Consider the following 12,760-nt stretch of genomic DNA (forward strand, 5'->3'; position numbering starts at 1 on the left):
GAGCCTCCAGAGTAGCTGGGACTACAGGCATGCACCACTAAGCCTGGCTAATTTTTTGTAGAGACGAGGTTTCACCATGTTGGTCAGGCTGGTCTCTAACACCTGACCTTGAGTGATCTGCCCACCTCGGTTTCCCAAAGTGCTGGGATTACAGGCGTGAGCCACCCTGCTGGGCCTGATGACTTATTTTCAATCAGAACTTGGATAATTTGGTTATTACAAGACTGTGAATCAGCCAGGCGCGGTGGCTTACGCCTGTAATCCCAGACCTTTGGAAGGCCGAGGAGGGCAGATCATGATGTCAGGAGATCGAGACCGTCCTGGTTAACACAGTGAAACTCCGTCTCCACTAAAAATACAAAAAAGTAGCCTCTCTTGTAGGCGTGGTGGCGGGCACCTGCAGTCCCAGCTACTCCGGAGGCCGAGGCAGGAGAATGGTGTGAACCCGGGAGGTGGAGCTTGCAGTAAGCCACGATCGTGCCATTGCACTCTAGCCTGGGTGACAGAGTGAGACTCCGTCTAAAAAAAAAAAAAAAAAAAAAAGACTGTGGATCTTATTTAAATCTTGTGTTTCAGCAGGGGCTTCCTCTGACACCATTCTGGCAGTGACAGGGGACACTTTACTGCTAGGTGGAGGTGGAAGTCCACGTTCTCCACCCTACCTCCATTGACACCTGCTGGGATCCTTGCACAAGGGATCCTTGTGACTGCTTGGTGGGGCTGGGAGTTCCTGCTCCCCACTCGGCCTCCTGTGATACCCCAGGCATGGATGGGGGGAATGCCTGCTGCTGATCCCCAAGTGGCCTCCACTGGCACTGTGTGTGGGCGGGGAGAGCTTCATCACCTCTGGAAAATGATGAAGGTCCTTACCCTCTGCTAGGTTCCTCTGACAGTACCATAGTGAAGACCTGGAGGGGGCCCTTATTACCATATTAGGAGTGGAAGTCCAGGATCCCCATGTGGTCTCCACTGACACCGTGGTCAGGGAGGGGGACCTATTTCCACTCAAGTCCTCCTCGGCCTCTTCCAAACACCCCAGTAGGAGGCTGGAGCATCTCGTTACAGCCTGGCAAGGGTAGGAGTCTAGGCTCCCCACTGGTCTTTGAAATTGAGGGCAGGGTTGGGGCCACAGTTTTTTCTGTAGTAGTTTGGCTTCAGTACAGTGGTTATTGTCTAAAATATTTTTGTTTTGCTAGTCTTTGTCCTGATCTTTTGGCTAGACAGAACAGGCTTTGCTTGGGACTTATTTTGTGCCTGTACCCATTGGTGTTTCTGGGTGTCCAGCTCCTCTGTATGCAGTTTGGGATACATGAATCAAAAAGATAACCTAGGAGGCTGGGCATGGTGGCTCATGCCTGTCACCCCCGTGCTTTGGGAGGCTGAGGCAGGAGGATCCCTTGAGACCAGGAGTTACAAGATCAGCCTGAGCAACATAGCAAGACTGTCTCTACAAAAATTTTTAAAAAATATTAGCTGGGTGGTGGTGCATACCTGTAGTCTCAGCTACTTGGGAGGCTGAGGTGGGAGTATCACTTGAGCCTAGGAGTTCAAAGTTGCAGTGAGCTATGGTTGTGTCCCTGCACTCCAACCTGCGTGACAGAATGAGACCTGTTTCTAAAATTAATAAAGTAAGAATAAAAAGCAAAAAGACAACCCAGAGAAACACCATCATTTCATCCTTGGCTCTAAGTCTCTAGCTTGTCTGCCTTCTTTATAACACTTAGAATCTTCTTATGTTTGCTTTATTTATAACATTTAGGGTTTTTATTTGTGGAAGGAATAGGGAAACATATGTTTATCTGTCTTCTAGGAAGCAGAAGTCTATTTTGTCTTTGTTTTTTGAGATGGAGTCTTGCTCTGTCATGCCAGCTGGAGTGCAGTGGCACGATCTCAGTTCATTGCAACCTCTGTCTCTTGGGTTCAAGTGATTCTCTTGCCTCAGCATCTCAAGTAGCTGGAATTACAGGCGCCTGCCACCACACCCAGCTAATTTTTGTATTTTTAGTAGAGACAGGATTTCACCATGTTGGCCAGGCCGGTCTCAAACTCCTGACCTCAGGTGATCCACCAGCCTCAGTCTCCCAAAGTGCTGGGATTACAAGCGTGAGCCACCATACCCGGCTGCCTTCATTTATTTTTTTCAGGCTCTTTCATGGACGTGGTATTGCTTTCATTTTTGAAATATATTTTTGGTGAGTGTAGAATTTAGGTTAAGGCTGGGCATGGTGGCTCATGCTGTAATCCCAGCACTGGGATTGGCGAATGGATCACTTGAGTTCAGGAGTTTAAGACCAGCCTGCACAACATGGTGAAACCCCATCTCTACAAAAAAATTAAAAAATAAAAATAAAATGAAATAAAATAAAGTAAATTAGCTGGGTGTGGTGGTGCACGCCTGTAGTCCTAGCTATTTGGCTGCTTGGGCAGCTGAAGTGGGAGGATCACTTGAACCTGGAGGCTGAGGCTGCAGCGAGCCATGTTTGTGCTGCTGCACTGCAGCCTAGGTGACAAAGTGAAATCCTGTCTTAAAAAAAAAAAAAGAAAAGAAAAAGAATTTTAGGTTACAGGGATTTTTTTCTTGCAGTACTTTAAAGATATTGCTATACTATCTTCTTGCTTGCATTGTTTCCAACAAGAAATCTCCTTCTTCTTGATTCCACTGCACACAATGTGTCTTTTTCCTCTCCATGCTTTTAAGACTTTCTCTTTAGCACCAGTTTTACGAAATTTGGTTTATGATGTACTTTGGTGGACTTTTTTTTTTTTTTTTGAGACGGAGTCTCGCTGTGTTGCCCAGCATGGAGTGCAATAGCATGATCTCGGCTCACTGAAACCTCTGCCTCCCAGGTTCAAGAGATTCTCCCTCAGCCACCCCAGTAATTGGGATTACAGGTGCACGCCACCACACCCAGCTAAGTTTTGTATTTTTAGTAGAGATGGGGTTTCACCATGTTGGCCAGGCTGGTCTCAAACTCTTGACCTCAAGCGATCCGCCCACCTCGGCCTCCTGAAGTGCTGGAATCACAGGCGTGAGCCACTGCGCCCGGCCTGGCTCGCCATTCTATAGGCCCCTTGACCCTTCGTGGATCGCACCAGAGCTCCCTGCCCCCGACTCCCTCACCCACTGCGGAAGTTAAAGCCACAATCACCTCCAATTCTGACTAACAGCCAGCGATGCCTACTCTGAGGGGCGGGTCTGAGGTTGGATGAGCTGTGAGGGCCCAGGGAGCCTGGGTGGATGGCACTCAGGAATGGAAGAAGAGAACTAGGACTGGCATCGGCCTCCCCTGTAGCATCGCAGCCTCCACCATGGGGGGCTTCCTTACCAGTAAGGAACTAAGGCAGAGAGGCCACCTCACTAGTCCAGACAGTTTCTTGCTTGCGGGGGCAAATCTGACTCCATGCCTGCGCTTAACCACAAAGAGTAACAACAATGCCAGCAAAACCACCGAGTCTAGCACTGTCCAATCTGGATGCTGCTCACATCGTCACAGCCGCCCAGGGGCCCCACACAGGGTGTCTCGGGCACCTGGTGCCAGCGGTCAGTGACTCACGAGGACCCCAGATACTGCTCTCAGCCTGCAGGAGTACTGGCTTGTGTCAAGAAAGGGCACCAGGCCACACTCTGTGCTTAGAGGCTCTGCAAACATTTGTGGAAATGGAAGGACACATCCTTAACTGTTTCAAAACTGAAAGATAGAAGAAACGCTGTTCTTCACTTCCCCTGAAATCAAATCTGTTAACTAGGAGCTTCCCAAACCCAAATCCCCAGGAATCTTGAGCCTAAATTTAGCTTATCCTTGGAAGGTCACCGGATTACCCTGGGGCAGGGTCAGCCAGCAGCTGCTCAAGATAAACTTGGCTTTTCTGCAGACTCAGGCTTTTCTCATACACAATTAATGAGATCCTGCTGTACTTCCCCTGGGAAAGCAGAACAATGGCTGGGGTGAGCAGGTGGCCTTGGCCAGCGCTCTGCCCCAAGGGCCCTTCACCAGAGATCAGGGGTTTGTGTCCCTGCCTGACCAGGACACCTCCGATCTCTACCTGCAGGCTCTGGACCACCGTGGCACTCTGGACATAAGGTCACTTCTGTCCCTTGGATGCCCAGCCCCTTCCCACCTCTGGGATTGCTTCTGCTGGCTATTACTTCTGCTCTGGCTGGAACTTATTCCCCGGATCCCTGTGAAATGTCACCTCTTCAGAGAGGCCTTCACCACTGTCTTTCCTGCCCAGTTCTTGGTTGATAGGTTCCTGTCAGCTCTTTATGGGCAGAAGCTGCCTGTGCTGTGTGCTCTGCCTAGAGACAGTGCTTGCCACACAGTAGGTGGGCAGACCCTCCATCAGTGGCAGGAAAGGTGGGTGCACCCTCATGCCCCACCGGAGTCTGGCCTGAGCCACTCAGAGGACAGCCTCCATCTGAGGTGGGTTTGTCCGGGGTAGTGTGAGCCCCTGCGGCCCTCTCTGGGCCTCTCTGCACTGGCACTGGTTCCACTGCAGCCTGGGGCCTCGACCAACAGGGTAGAAATCAGATTGTGAAAGGTAAAGCCTGAGACTCCTCTGCCACGTCCCTGTGATGCTGTGAGGCTGCCGCCAAAGAAACGTGAGCTTGCTGGGGCCACCCTAGGGTGCCAGCTAGGAGAGAAGAAAAACAGGCAGCCAGGTGAGAAGGGAGAGCCTTGGGCTGGCTGCAGCCCCAAGCTGGCTAGAGGGCGACAGGCAGCCTCCTGTGCAGGACAGAAACATGAAGACAGCCGCCCTGTGGAGGTTATTCCTGGATACCGGGTGAGAAAATCAACAAGCAAATGGACAGGTCCAGCTCAAGCCTCTAAAAGCAATGCTGGGGGACGGTGCAGCAAGGTGTTCCTGGAAGTGACCTCGGCAACACAACTTAGAAGATGAGCAGGACCCAACCTGACAGACCCACACTGCGGGCAGAAGAGGCCAAGGTAAGAGACGGCCCATGTGAGGCCCATAGGCAGGTGAGTCTGCTGGGGCAGAGTGTGTGCTCAGGGCCTCGCCAAGCCTGATGACTGGACTGGCCAGTCCTAGTGCATGCAGGTACACATCAGTCCAGCTGCTCTAGGAGTCGGCTCTTTGTCCATGGGCAATGTGAGCCATGGACGGTCTTAGGTAGGGTGAGGCCCAGGAGAGGGGCCTGCTGGGGTGGCCTAGCTGGGCAAGGGCAGGTTCCTGATGAGCTGAGGAGGCCACAGCAGTCATCCTAGGAAGATGGTGGCATGGAAGGGCTGGGAGTAGGGGGATCCGGGGAAGGTCCCTGGGCTTGGGCTAGGGGGTAGTAAGAGTGAGAGGGTGGGTGGTTCAGCTGGACCTCTGGAGTACACAGAGGAGATGTCCAGGAGGGTCTGTAGAAGAAGGGGCGTGGCCCATGGGTCTGCAGCAGGAGGAATGCAGTGACTAAAGTGACAACTGGGAGAAGGCAGTGGTCCTCAGAGCTATACCTGGTGGGGAGAGGCCACGTGGGGCTGAGCAAAGAGGGTATGATTTCCCTCCAGCCTCAGGGCTGGGCACACTTGCCTTCAGAGCCTCCCCACACTAGGTGAGCCAGATGCTGGCCTTACCTCATTTACCATCTCAGAGCCATCTGAAGGGGGGAGAAGGGAACCAGGCCCCAGGAGGCAGAAAGTCATCAAAGCTCCCACATCTGTGACCAGCCTCAGTGCCATGCTTTTTCTATGGAGGGTCCTGTCCAAGGGAACTGAGCACAGACCAGATAAAAGAACTGGGCACCCAGTGGCTTCAGTCTAGGGCCTGGAGTTCAAACTTTACTGGAAACAAAGGGTCCGACAGAGATTGGAGAAAGAACTGCTAGAAAGGGGCTGGTGTCCCCATAGGACTGTGCGTTTTGGAGCCTTGTGCCCCCACCTGAGCCTCAGGGGGCCCGGAGTGTCCACCCCAGTGGACCTTTCGAGAAATGGCTGGGCCATTGTGCAGAAGAATGCCCGGAAATCCCGCGCCTCCCTCCTCCAGCAAGGATGGGGGCTCTTCCTTCTGGCCAGGAAACTCCAAGTTGGCTTCCGGAGGGTGGCCTGGGGGCTGGGGTGCCAGGGACACCATCGCCACTGGTGGGAGGGCAGGGCACAGCCCCTCTGTGTCCCTTTGTCGCTCCTGTCTGAAGGCCAGAGCAGGCTGCTAGGCCTGGGGCCACCACTGCCCCTGGGTATACACTCAGTGTGTTGGGTCACTGGGAACTTCCTGAAGTGGTGTCACCTGAGCTGGGCCCCCAAGGATGGGGTGCGGGCAGTACCGCAGGAAGAGGAGCAGCCCCTGTGAAGACTGAGAGGTCTGGGAAGCCCCTGCAGCTTGGGAGAGTGGGGGTCGCCAGGCAGGGGGAAAGCCCCTGTGCCACCGCTTTGTGCCAGAGACTCAGGCTCCAGAGAGGCAGTGAGTGGCATGGGGGTGAGGCTGGAGCCTGGGCCTGACCTCCATATGGCTGCCTGGCGTCTCCGTTTGCCATGGGGTGAGAGAGACAGTGCCGGGACTCAGAGCGGGGCTGGAGAGACAGTGCGGGAAAGGGCCTGGGTGAGGCTTGGACTCCGGGGCGGGCTTTCTGGAGACACCCCCTACAAGGGCCTCTACGGCGGTGACAGGGGTTGGGGGATGGCGGCTCCTGCAAACCGCGGCCAGGGGAGTGGAGCTGGCTCCGGTGGAAGAGACCATTGGGCTCAGTAGGGGATGTGGGAGTGGACCGGGTGGTGCAGGCTGGGGGTCAAGCGCCTTCTGAAGTGACAGGGCCGGAACACGCAGGGAGGCGGCTCAAGAAGCGCGCCCTAGGCCAGCCCAGAACGCGCTCGGCCGCGACTAGGAGAACCGCGGGTGGGGCTGGGGGCGGCGGCCGGGTGGGGAGCCGTCCTGCGCCCTCAGCTACCCTCCAAGAGCAGTTGTTTTCCTAACTTCAGCTGCTAGGGGGTCTGTGATTGGCTGCGAGACGACGGCCCGCGCACGGATTGGCTGCTTCGGGCCCGGGGGGCCGGGCCCGGGGGACAGAATCCGCCCCCGAACCTTCAAAGAGGGTACTCCCCGGCAGGAGTTGGCAGACCTAGAAGGTGCGACAGACCCGCAGGGCAAACAGACTGGGGCCAAGAGCCGGGAGCGCGGGCGCAAAGGCACCAGGGCCCGCCCAGGGCGCCGCGCAGCACGGCCTTGGGGGTTCTGGGGGCCGTCGAGCTCGCGTTTCTCCTCTAGCCATGGGGTCCGCAGCATTGGAGATCCTGGGCCTGGTGCTGTGCCTGGTGGGCTGGGGGGGTCTGATCCTGGCTTGCGGGCTGCCCATGTGGCAGGTGACTGCCTTCCTGGACCACAACATCGTGACGGCGCAGACCACCTGGAAGGGGCTGTGGATGTCGTGCGTGGTGCAGAGCACAGGGCACATGCAGTGCAAGGTGTACGACTCGGTGCTGGCTCTGAGCACCGAGGTGCAGGCGGCGCGGGCGCTCACCGTGGGAGCCGTGCTGTTGGCATTCGTTGCGCTCTTCGTGACCCTCGCGGGAGCGCAGTGCACCACCTGCGTGGCCCCGGGCCCGGCCAAGGCGCGCGTGGCCCTCACGGGAGGGGTGCTTTACCTGCTTTGCGGGCTGCTTGCGCTCGTGCCACTCTGCTGGTTCGCCAACATTGTCGTCCGCGAGTTCTACGATCCGTCTGTGCCCGTGTCGCAGAAGTACGAGCTGGGCGCAGCGCTGTATATCGGTTGGGCGGCCACCGCGCTGCTCATGGTAGGCGGCGGCCTCTTGTGCTGCGGCGCCTGGGTCTGCACCAGCCGTCCCGACCTCAGCTTCCCCGTGAAGTATTCGGCGCCGCGGCGGCCCACGGCCACCGGCGACTACGACAAGAAGAACTANTGCGCTCTTTGTGACCCTCGCGGGTGCGCAGTGCACCACCTTCGTGGCCCCGGGCCCGGCCAAGGCGCGCGTGGCCCTCACGGGAGGGGTGCTTTACCTGCTTTGCGGGCTGCTTGCGCTCGTGCCACTCTGCTGGTTCGCCAACATTGTCGTCCGCGAGTTCTACGATCCGTCTGTGCCCGTGTCGCAGAAGTACGAGCTGGGCGCAGCGCTGTATATCGGTTGGGCGGCCACCGCGCTGCTCATGGTAGGCGGCGGCCTCTTGTGCTGCGGCGCCTGGGTCTGCACCAGCCGTCCCGACCTCAGCTTCCCCGTGAAGTATTCGGCGCCGCGGCGGCCCACGGCCACCGGCGACTACGACAAGAAGAACTACGTCTGAGGGCGCTGGGCACGGCGGGGACCCTCCTGCCAGCCACGTCTGCGAGGCGTCGGATGAGCCTGGGGAGCCACGTATGGACCGGTGGCTTCCGCCGGGTAGTGCCGCGCGCAGGCTCCGCGGAACGTCCGGCTCTGCGCCCCGACGCGGTTCCTGGATCGCCTCCTGCCTGCGCCCGCAGCTGGCCATCTCCTGCCACCAACCGGGTCCTGCCCTTAACAGACGGACTCGGAGTTTCCTTTTCTGTACGCGGCGCTGTTTCTACAGGCAAAGCGTGTGTCAGACTGAGGATGTCGCTTCCCCTCCAAGACGCTGGGGGTTTTGGCTGTTGCCTTACTTCCCAGAGGCTCCTGCTGACTTCGGAGGGGCGGATGGAGAGCCAGGGCCCCCACCGGAGAGATGTGTACAGCTGGTCTTTACCCCATCAGCAGGGCCTGAGCCCAGGGGCCAGTTACTTGGCCTGGACCTCCCGGTCTCACTCCAGCATCTCCCCAGGCAAGGCTTGTGGGCACCGGAGCTTGAGAGCGGGAGGGAGTGGGAAGGCTAAGAATCTACTTAGTAAATGGTTTGAACTCTCTCCCGCCTGTGTCCTGTTCTCTGTCCAGCCATCTCCCCTGTCCAGCAGCCCCATTCATCACCCACCAGCCCCGCCCTCCCAAGGACTCCTGTGGAGACCTCCTCCCAGGGCTGGCGGCTGGGGCCATTTTCCCCATCCTCCCTGCTACCTTCCCACCAGGTGGGAGACACAGCCACCACTTACTACAGCCCAGAAAGGCAGGATCTTCGGTCAGAAGAGCCGCTGCTGCAGTCATGGGGCCCTGGGGCCCGGGATGGGACTGGGGCAGGGGCAGCGGCAGACCCCAGCAGGGTGAAGCGCCCTCAACACAGGCTGGTGAGTGGGGGGGTCCTGCGATGTGGGAAGTGCTGGGGGTGGGCAGGCAAGCCGCTGGCTTCTCCCACAAAGGGCCGAGCCCCACACAGCACAGGGCGAGGTTTTCCACTGCCGTCTCAGGGCTTGCCTAGTTCCGGGTCCCATCAAGTGGCCACAGAGGTCTGTAGAACTCCCGACCAGGCCCTTTCCAATGGTTGGTGGGGCAGGAACAGGGGTGAATGCAGGACGCCCTGGTCAACAGTGGGGTTGCCATGGGAGGAGGTGCTGACAGCTGGTTGCCCAGAGTACCACAGCTTGGCTCCAGCCCTTCGTCCTGGCTCCTTCACCAGTCCCAGCATAGCTCCCTACAGAGCCTGTGCCCACCCATCCTGCCGGCCTGGCAGCCTGCCCAGACTGGTACTGACAACCAGCACCTGTGCCAGCTCCTGCTGGGGGCACCTTCCTCCTCCCAGGGGCCGTATGACCTGGGAGTCAGTGCTGGCCCCTGCCAGGCATCTCGGAATGGGGGGTCCAGAGCCATCTAACAGTCACTGAGAGCTCACTGTTTTTAGCCTTGTTCTAGGTACTTTGAATTAACACATTTTTAACTTTTGACATAAAGCTAGAAGCAGAAGAGAGCAGCTGATGAAGGGGGCATGCTGCAGGGAAAAGCTCTAAGCCCAGCTGGAAGGAAGACTTGGCATCTGCTCCAACCTGGCCTTGGGGGCCCTGCCCAGAAATGTCTGGGCCACATCCAGTGGCAGGGAGTCTCCTAGGTCTGGCCAGGCTACCACCATGGGGCAGTGGGAGAACCCCAAGAATGTGGGCTCAGTGGGGCTTAGGGCAGCTGCTGGAATGTATGGCAGCTTCCTGGGAGCTGCTGTGGAACCAGCGGTGGGACGAGTTACAGGGATAGGGACCCCACAGTGCAGAGGTCCTCAGCAGGCCTGACCTGTGCCCCACCTGGGCCTGTAGAGCAGGGACCAAGAGCAGTCCCCAAGCTTGGGAGTGTGTGATCCCAGAGCTGTGGCCCTAGGCAGAGCCAGAAACAATGGTCCTTACACTCTTGCATCTGGCCACTGGGGCTGGGTAGTACCAGGTCTGGTGCATTTGGTCAGAAGCCGAGGCTCAAGGCTGCCTGGGAGGGCTGCATCCCACACAAGCCTTTCTTAAGAAAGGAAGGGCATGGGGCCGGGCATGGGATGGCTCACGGCTGTAATCCCAGCACTTTGGGAGGCCGAGGGGGGCAGATCACAAGGTCAGATCAAGACCATCCTGGCCAACATGGCAACACCCCATCTCTACTAAAAATACAAAAATTAGCTGGGCATGCCTGTAATCCCAGCTACTCGGGAAGCTGAGGCAGGAGAACCGCTTGAACCCCAGAGGCGGAAGAAGCAGTGAGCCGAGATCGCGCCACTGCACTCCTGCCTGGCGACAGAGCAAGAGTGTCTCAAAAAAAAAAAAAAAAGAAAAGAAAAGAAAAGAAGGGCACGGAAAGGCAGCTGCACAGCCTCTGCACTTTCCCAAATGGCCAGAGTGGGCAGCTCAAGGGCCCCGGGGAGCCATGCAAACCACCAGAGGCGAGGGGAGGGGCCCAGCCTCCAGTCCAGCTCTGACCCTTTTGTGCCCACTGCCCTTTGCCAAGGGCTGCACCAAGACCAGCCCCACCTACCTGTGTGCGCTTTTCCAGGTCACTCTTTCTGAGCTTTTCCCCACTGACTTAAAACCTACCCAAATCACTCCTGCCTTCAAAGAACTGAAAAAGAGTGCTGGACGGTGAGACCCACGGGTGGAGGGATGGCTGAGAGAGTGGACTTGCTACGTGGCTGAGGCCAAGCGGACTGGAAGAAGTGGTAGGTGGACAGAGCCAGGTGCTGGCTGGCACCACCAGGCAGTGGCCGGTGCAGGTGCTGTAAGGAGGCGGGGATGCTGAGGGGTACTGACCTCTGCCCACTGCCACCCGGAGGGCCTGGAGGACAGAGTGAGGAGATCTTGTCCTTCGGGCCAATCCCCATGCTGATTTCCTGCCAGGCGCTAAGGGTACCTGGGGCCCAGGACCTATAGAAGACTCAAGGCACACCCAAGCACTGGCCTCGAGACCAGAGCCACAATGGGGACAGAGCCTAAAATAAGCATTTTATTTAATAAAAAATGGCTTCTACATCTCAAATCATGTACATAACTTACAATCTAAATGAAAGCCAGTTATATAAATAAGGAGGTCATTCCTGAAGAAATCAAATTCTAGAAAAGAAAACAAGAAAAAACAAGTTTCAAACAATGTTGATGTGCCACCAAATTAAACAAACTGCCCAGGCATTCCCTCTGGGTAGTGCTTCTGAGTAGCCAGGACTGCTTGTGGGGGTGAGGCCACCCCAGACTCAGAGGCCCCTGCTGTCCTCACAGCACCCCTTGCCTGGGCTGAGCTGTCCTACATCAGAGCTCCTGCCCGCTGGTCCGGGCACCTTCTCACCTCACAGACCCCGCCCAGCTGCTCAGCCAGCCCCCTGGCACCCTCCCATGGGGTCTCTCCCTCCATCCCTCGGTACTCTGCTGCTGAGCCCTCCTGGCCCAGGCCACCTGTACCCCTGCCTCAGTGGAAGAACACACAGCAGCATAACATCATCACCAAGCGGGCTGCAGGGAAGGGGTCTGCCTCTAGCACCCACTGCACTGCCGGAGAGCCCCACCTCTGCGTCTCCCCAACCTTACACAGTCCTGTGCTGATGCTCACATTCATCGTCTAAGGAGAGAGTGGGCCCCATTTTTGGATGAGGAAACAGGCTCAGTCTGATTAGGTGGCTGGTCCAAGGTCACTGCTGATGAGCCTACAGAACTTGCCAAAAACCCTGAGGGTCTGACCCAGAGCCCCTCTCCTAACATGGGCCCTGTGTAGTCCAGGCCACCCTGAGAGGAACTGTGGGGTCCCTGAGGCCCCCTATGCTGTTGTCAGTCGAACACCCCCACTCCAGCCCCAACAGAACAGGTGCTTGCCCCTGGAGGGATGGACAGACGGACGGATGGGTGGGAGAGTGGGGAGGACCCCAGGCCTAGCCTGAAGGACCTCCTACAACAGAGCCTTGGCAGGGCCCTTCTGCCACAGCCGCAGCCACAGGCTAGGGCTCCGGGAGACGCTGGGCTGGATGTGGCATTCCCTATGGGGAACCTGGGCTGAGAGATGGTCACAAAGACACAAGGCAGGCCTATTTCCTGGGAACCCTTAAGAAAGAGGCAGTACACGGGGCAGTGGGAGGTGTCCTGGGTCAGTGACCTGCCAGTGAATCCCATCGGGGCCCTCAGGACAGCTGTGTGCTGGTGAAGGCCCCAGCAGAACCGGCACTTTGGAATTCCCAGCTGAGTGGCTGCCAACAGCTTTGCTTTCCCATGAGCCAAGCACACAAAAGCCTGCATGCCTGCTCTGTGGGCTCTTGCCCAGCGCTTGACATGAAGGCTGTGGGACAGGAGGCTCCAGGTGGCTTCTGAGGGCAGCACCAGGGAGTCTGTGTGTGACATGTGTCACACGGGATGCCCAGCCCCAGAGTGCGGTGAGCAGAGGGTGAATACCAGCTCTTTCTGAAGGAATTGCAGGGGCTTAATAAAATTAGCTACCTCAAAATGCCCCACTGTGGCCCTGCTGGCACCCTAAGGACAGAT

The 12,760-nt window shown here is 57.3% G+C and overlaps 2 protein-coding genes across 2 annotated transcripts in view; one reads left to right on the top strand and one right to left on the bottom strand.

Moving 5' to 3' along the window:
• Positions 1–6,034: 6,034 nt before the first annotated feature.
• Positions 6,035–8,803, top strand: CLDN5 (claudin 5). Its single transcript, XM_017856653.1, has 2 exons — positions 6,035–7,852; positions 8,226–8,803. Exons 1-2 carry the CDS (start codon positions 7,206–7,208, stop codon positions 8,233–8,235), a joined length of 657 nt encoding a protein of 218 aa, XP_017712142.1. The 5' UTR covers positions 6,035–7,205; the 3' UTR covers positions 8,236–8,803.
• Positions 8,804–11,221: 2,418 nt separating this feature from the next.
• The window catches only part of CDC45 (cell division cycle 45), a 48,738-nt gene continuing 47,199 nt past the window's right edge, over positions 11,222–12,760 (bottom strand). Inside the window, exon 19 of the mRNA XM_017856655.1 lies at positions 11,222–11,350. The gene's annotated coding sequence lies outside the window, so the exon portion shown is untranslated. The remainder of the gene's footprint in view (positions 11,351–12,760) is intronic.

This window comes from Rhinopithecus bieti, unplaced genomic scaffold, assembly GCF_001698545.2.
Source record: "Rhinopithecus bieti isolate Rb0 unplaced genomic scaffold, ASM169854v2 scaffold_44745, whole genome shotgun sequence".
Taxonomy (NCBI): Eukaryota; Metazoa; Chordata; class Mammalia; order Primates; family Cercopithecidae; genus Rhinopithecus; species Rhinopithecus bieti.

What these genes read in the sequence shown, in the direction of transcription:
- CLDN5 (XM_017856653.1), top strand. Translation starts at nt 7,206, where the DNA reads ATGGGGTCCGCAGCATTGGAGATCCTGGGCCTGGTGCTGTGCCTGGTG.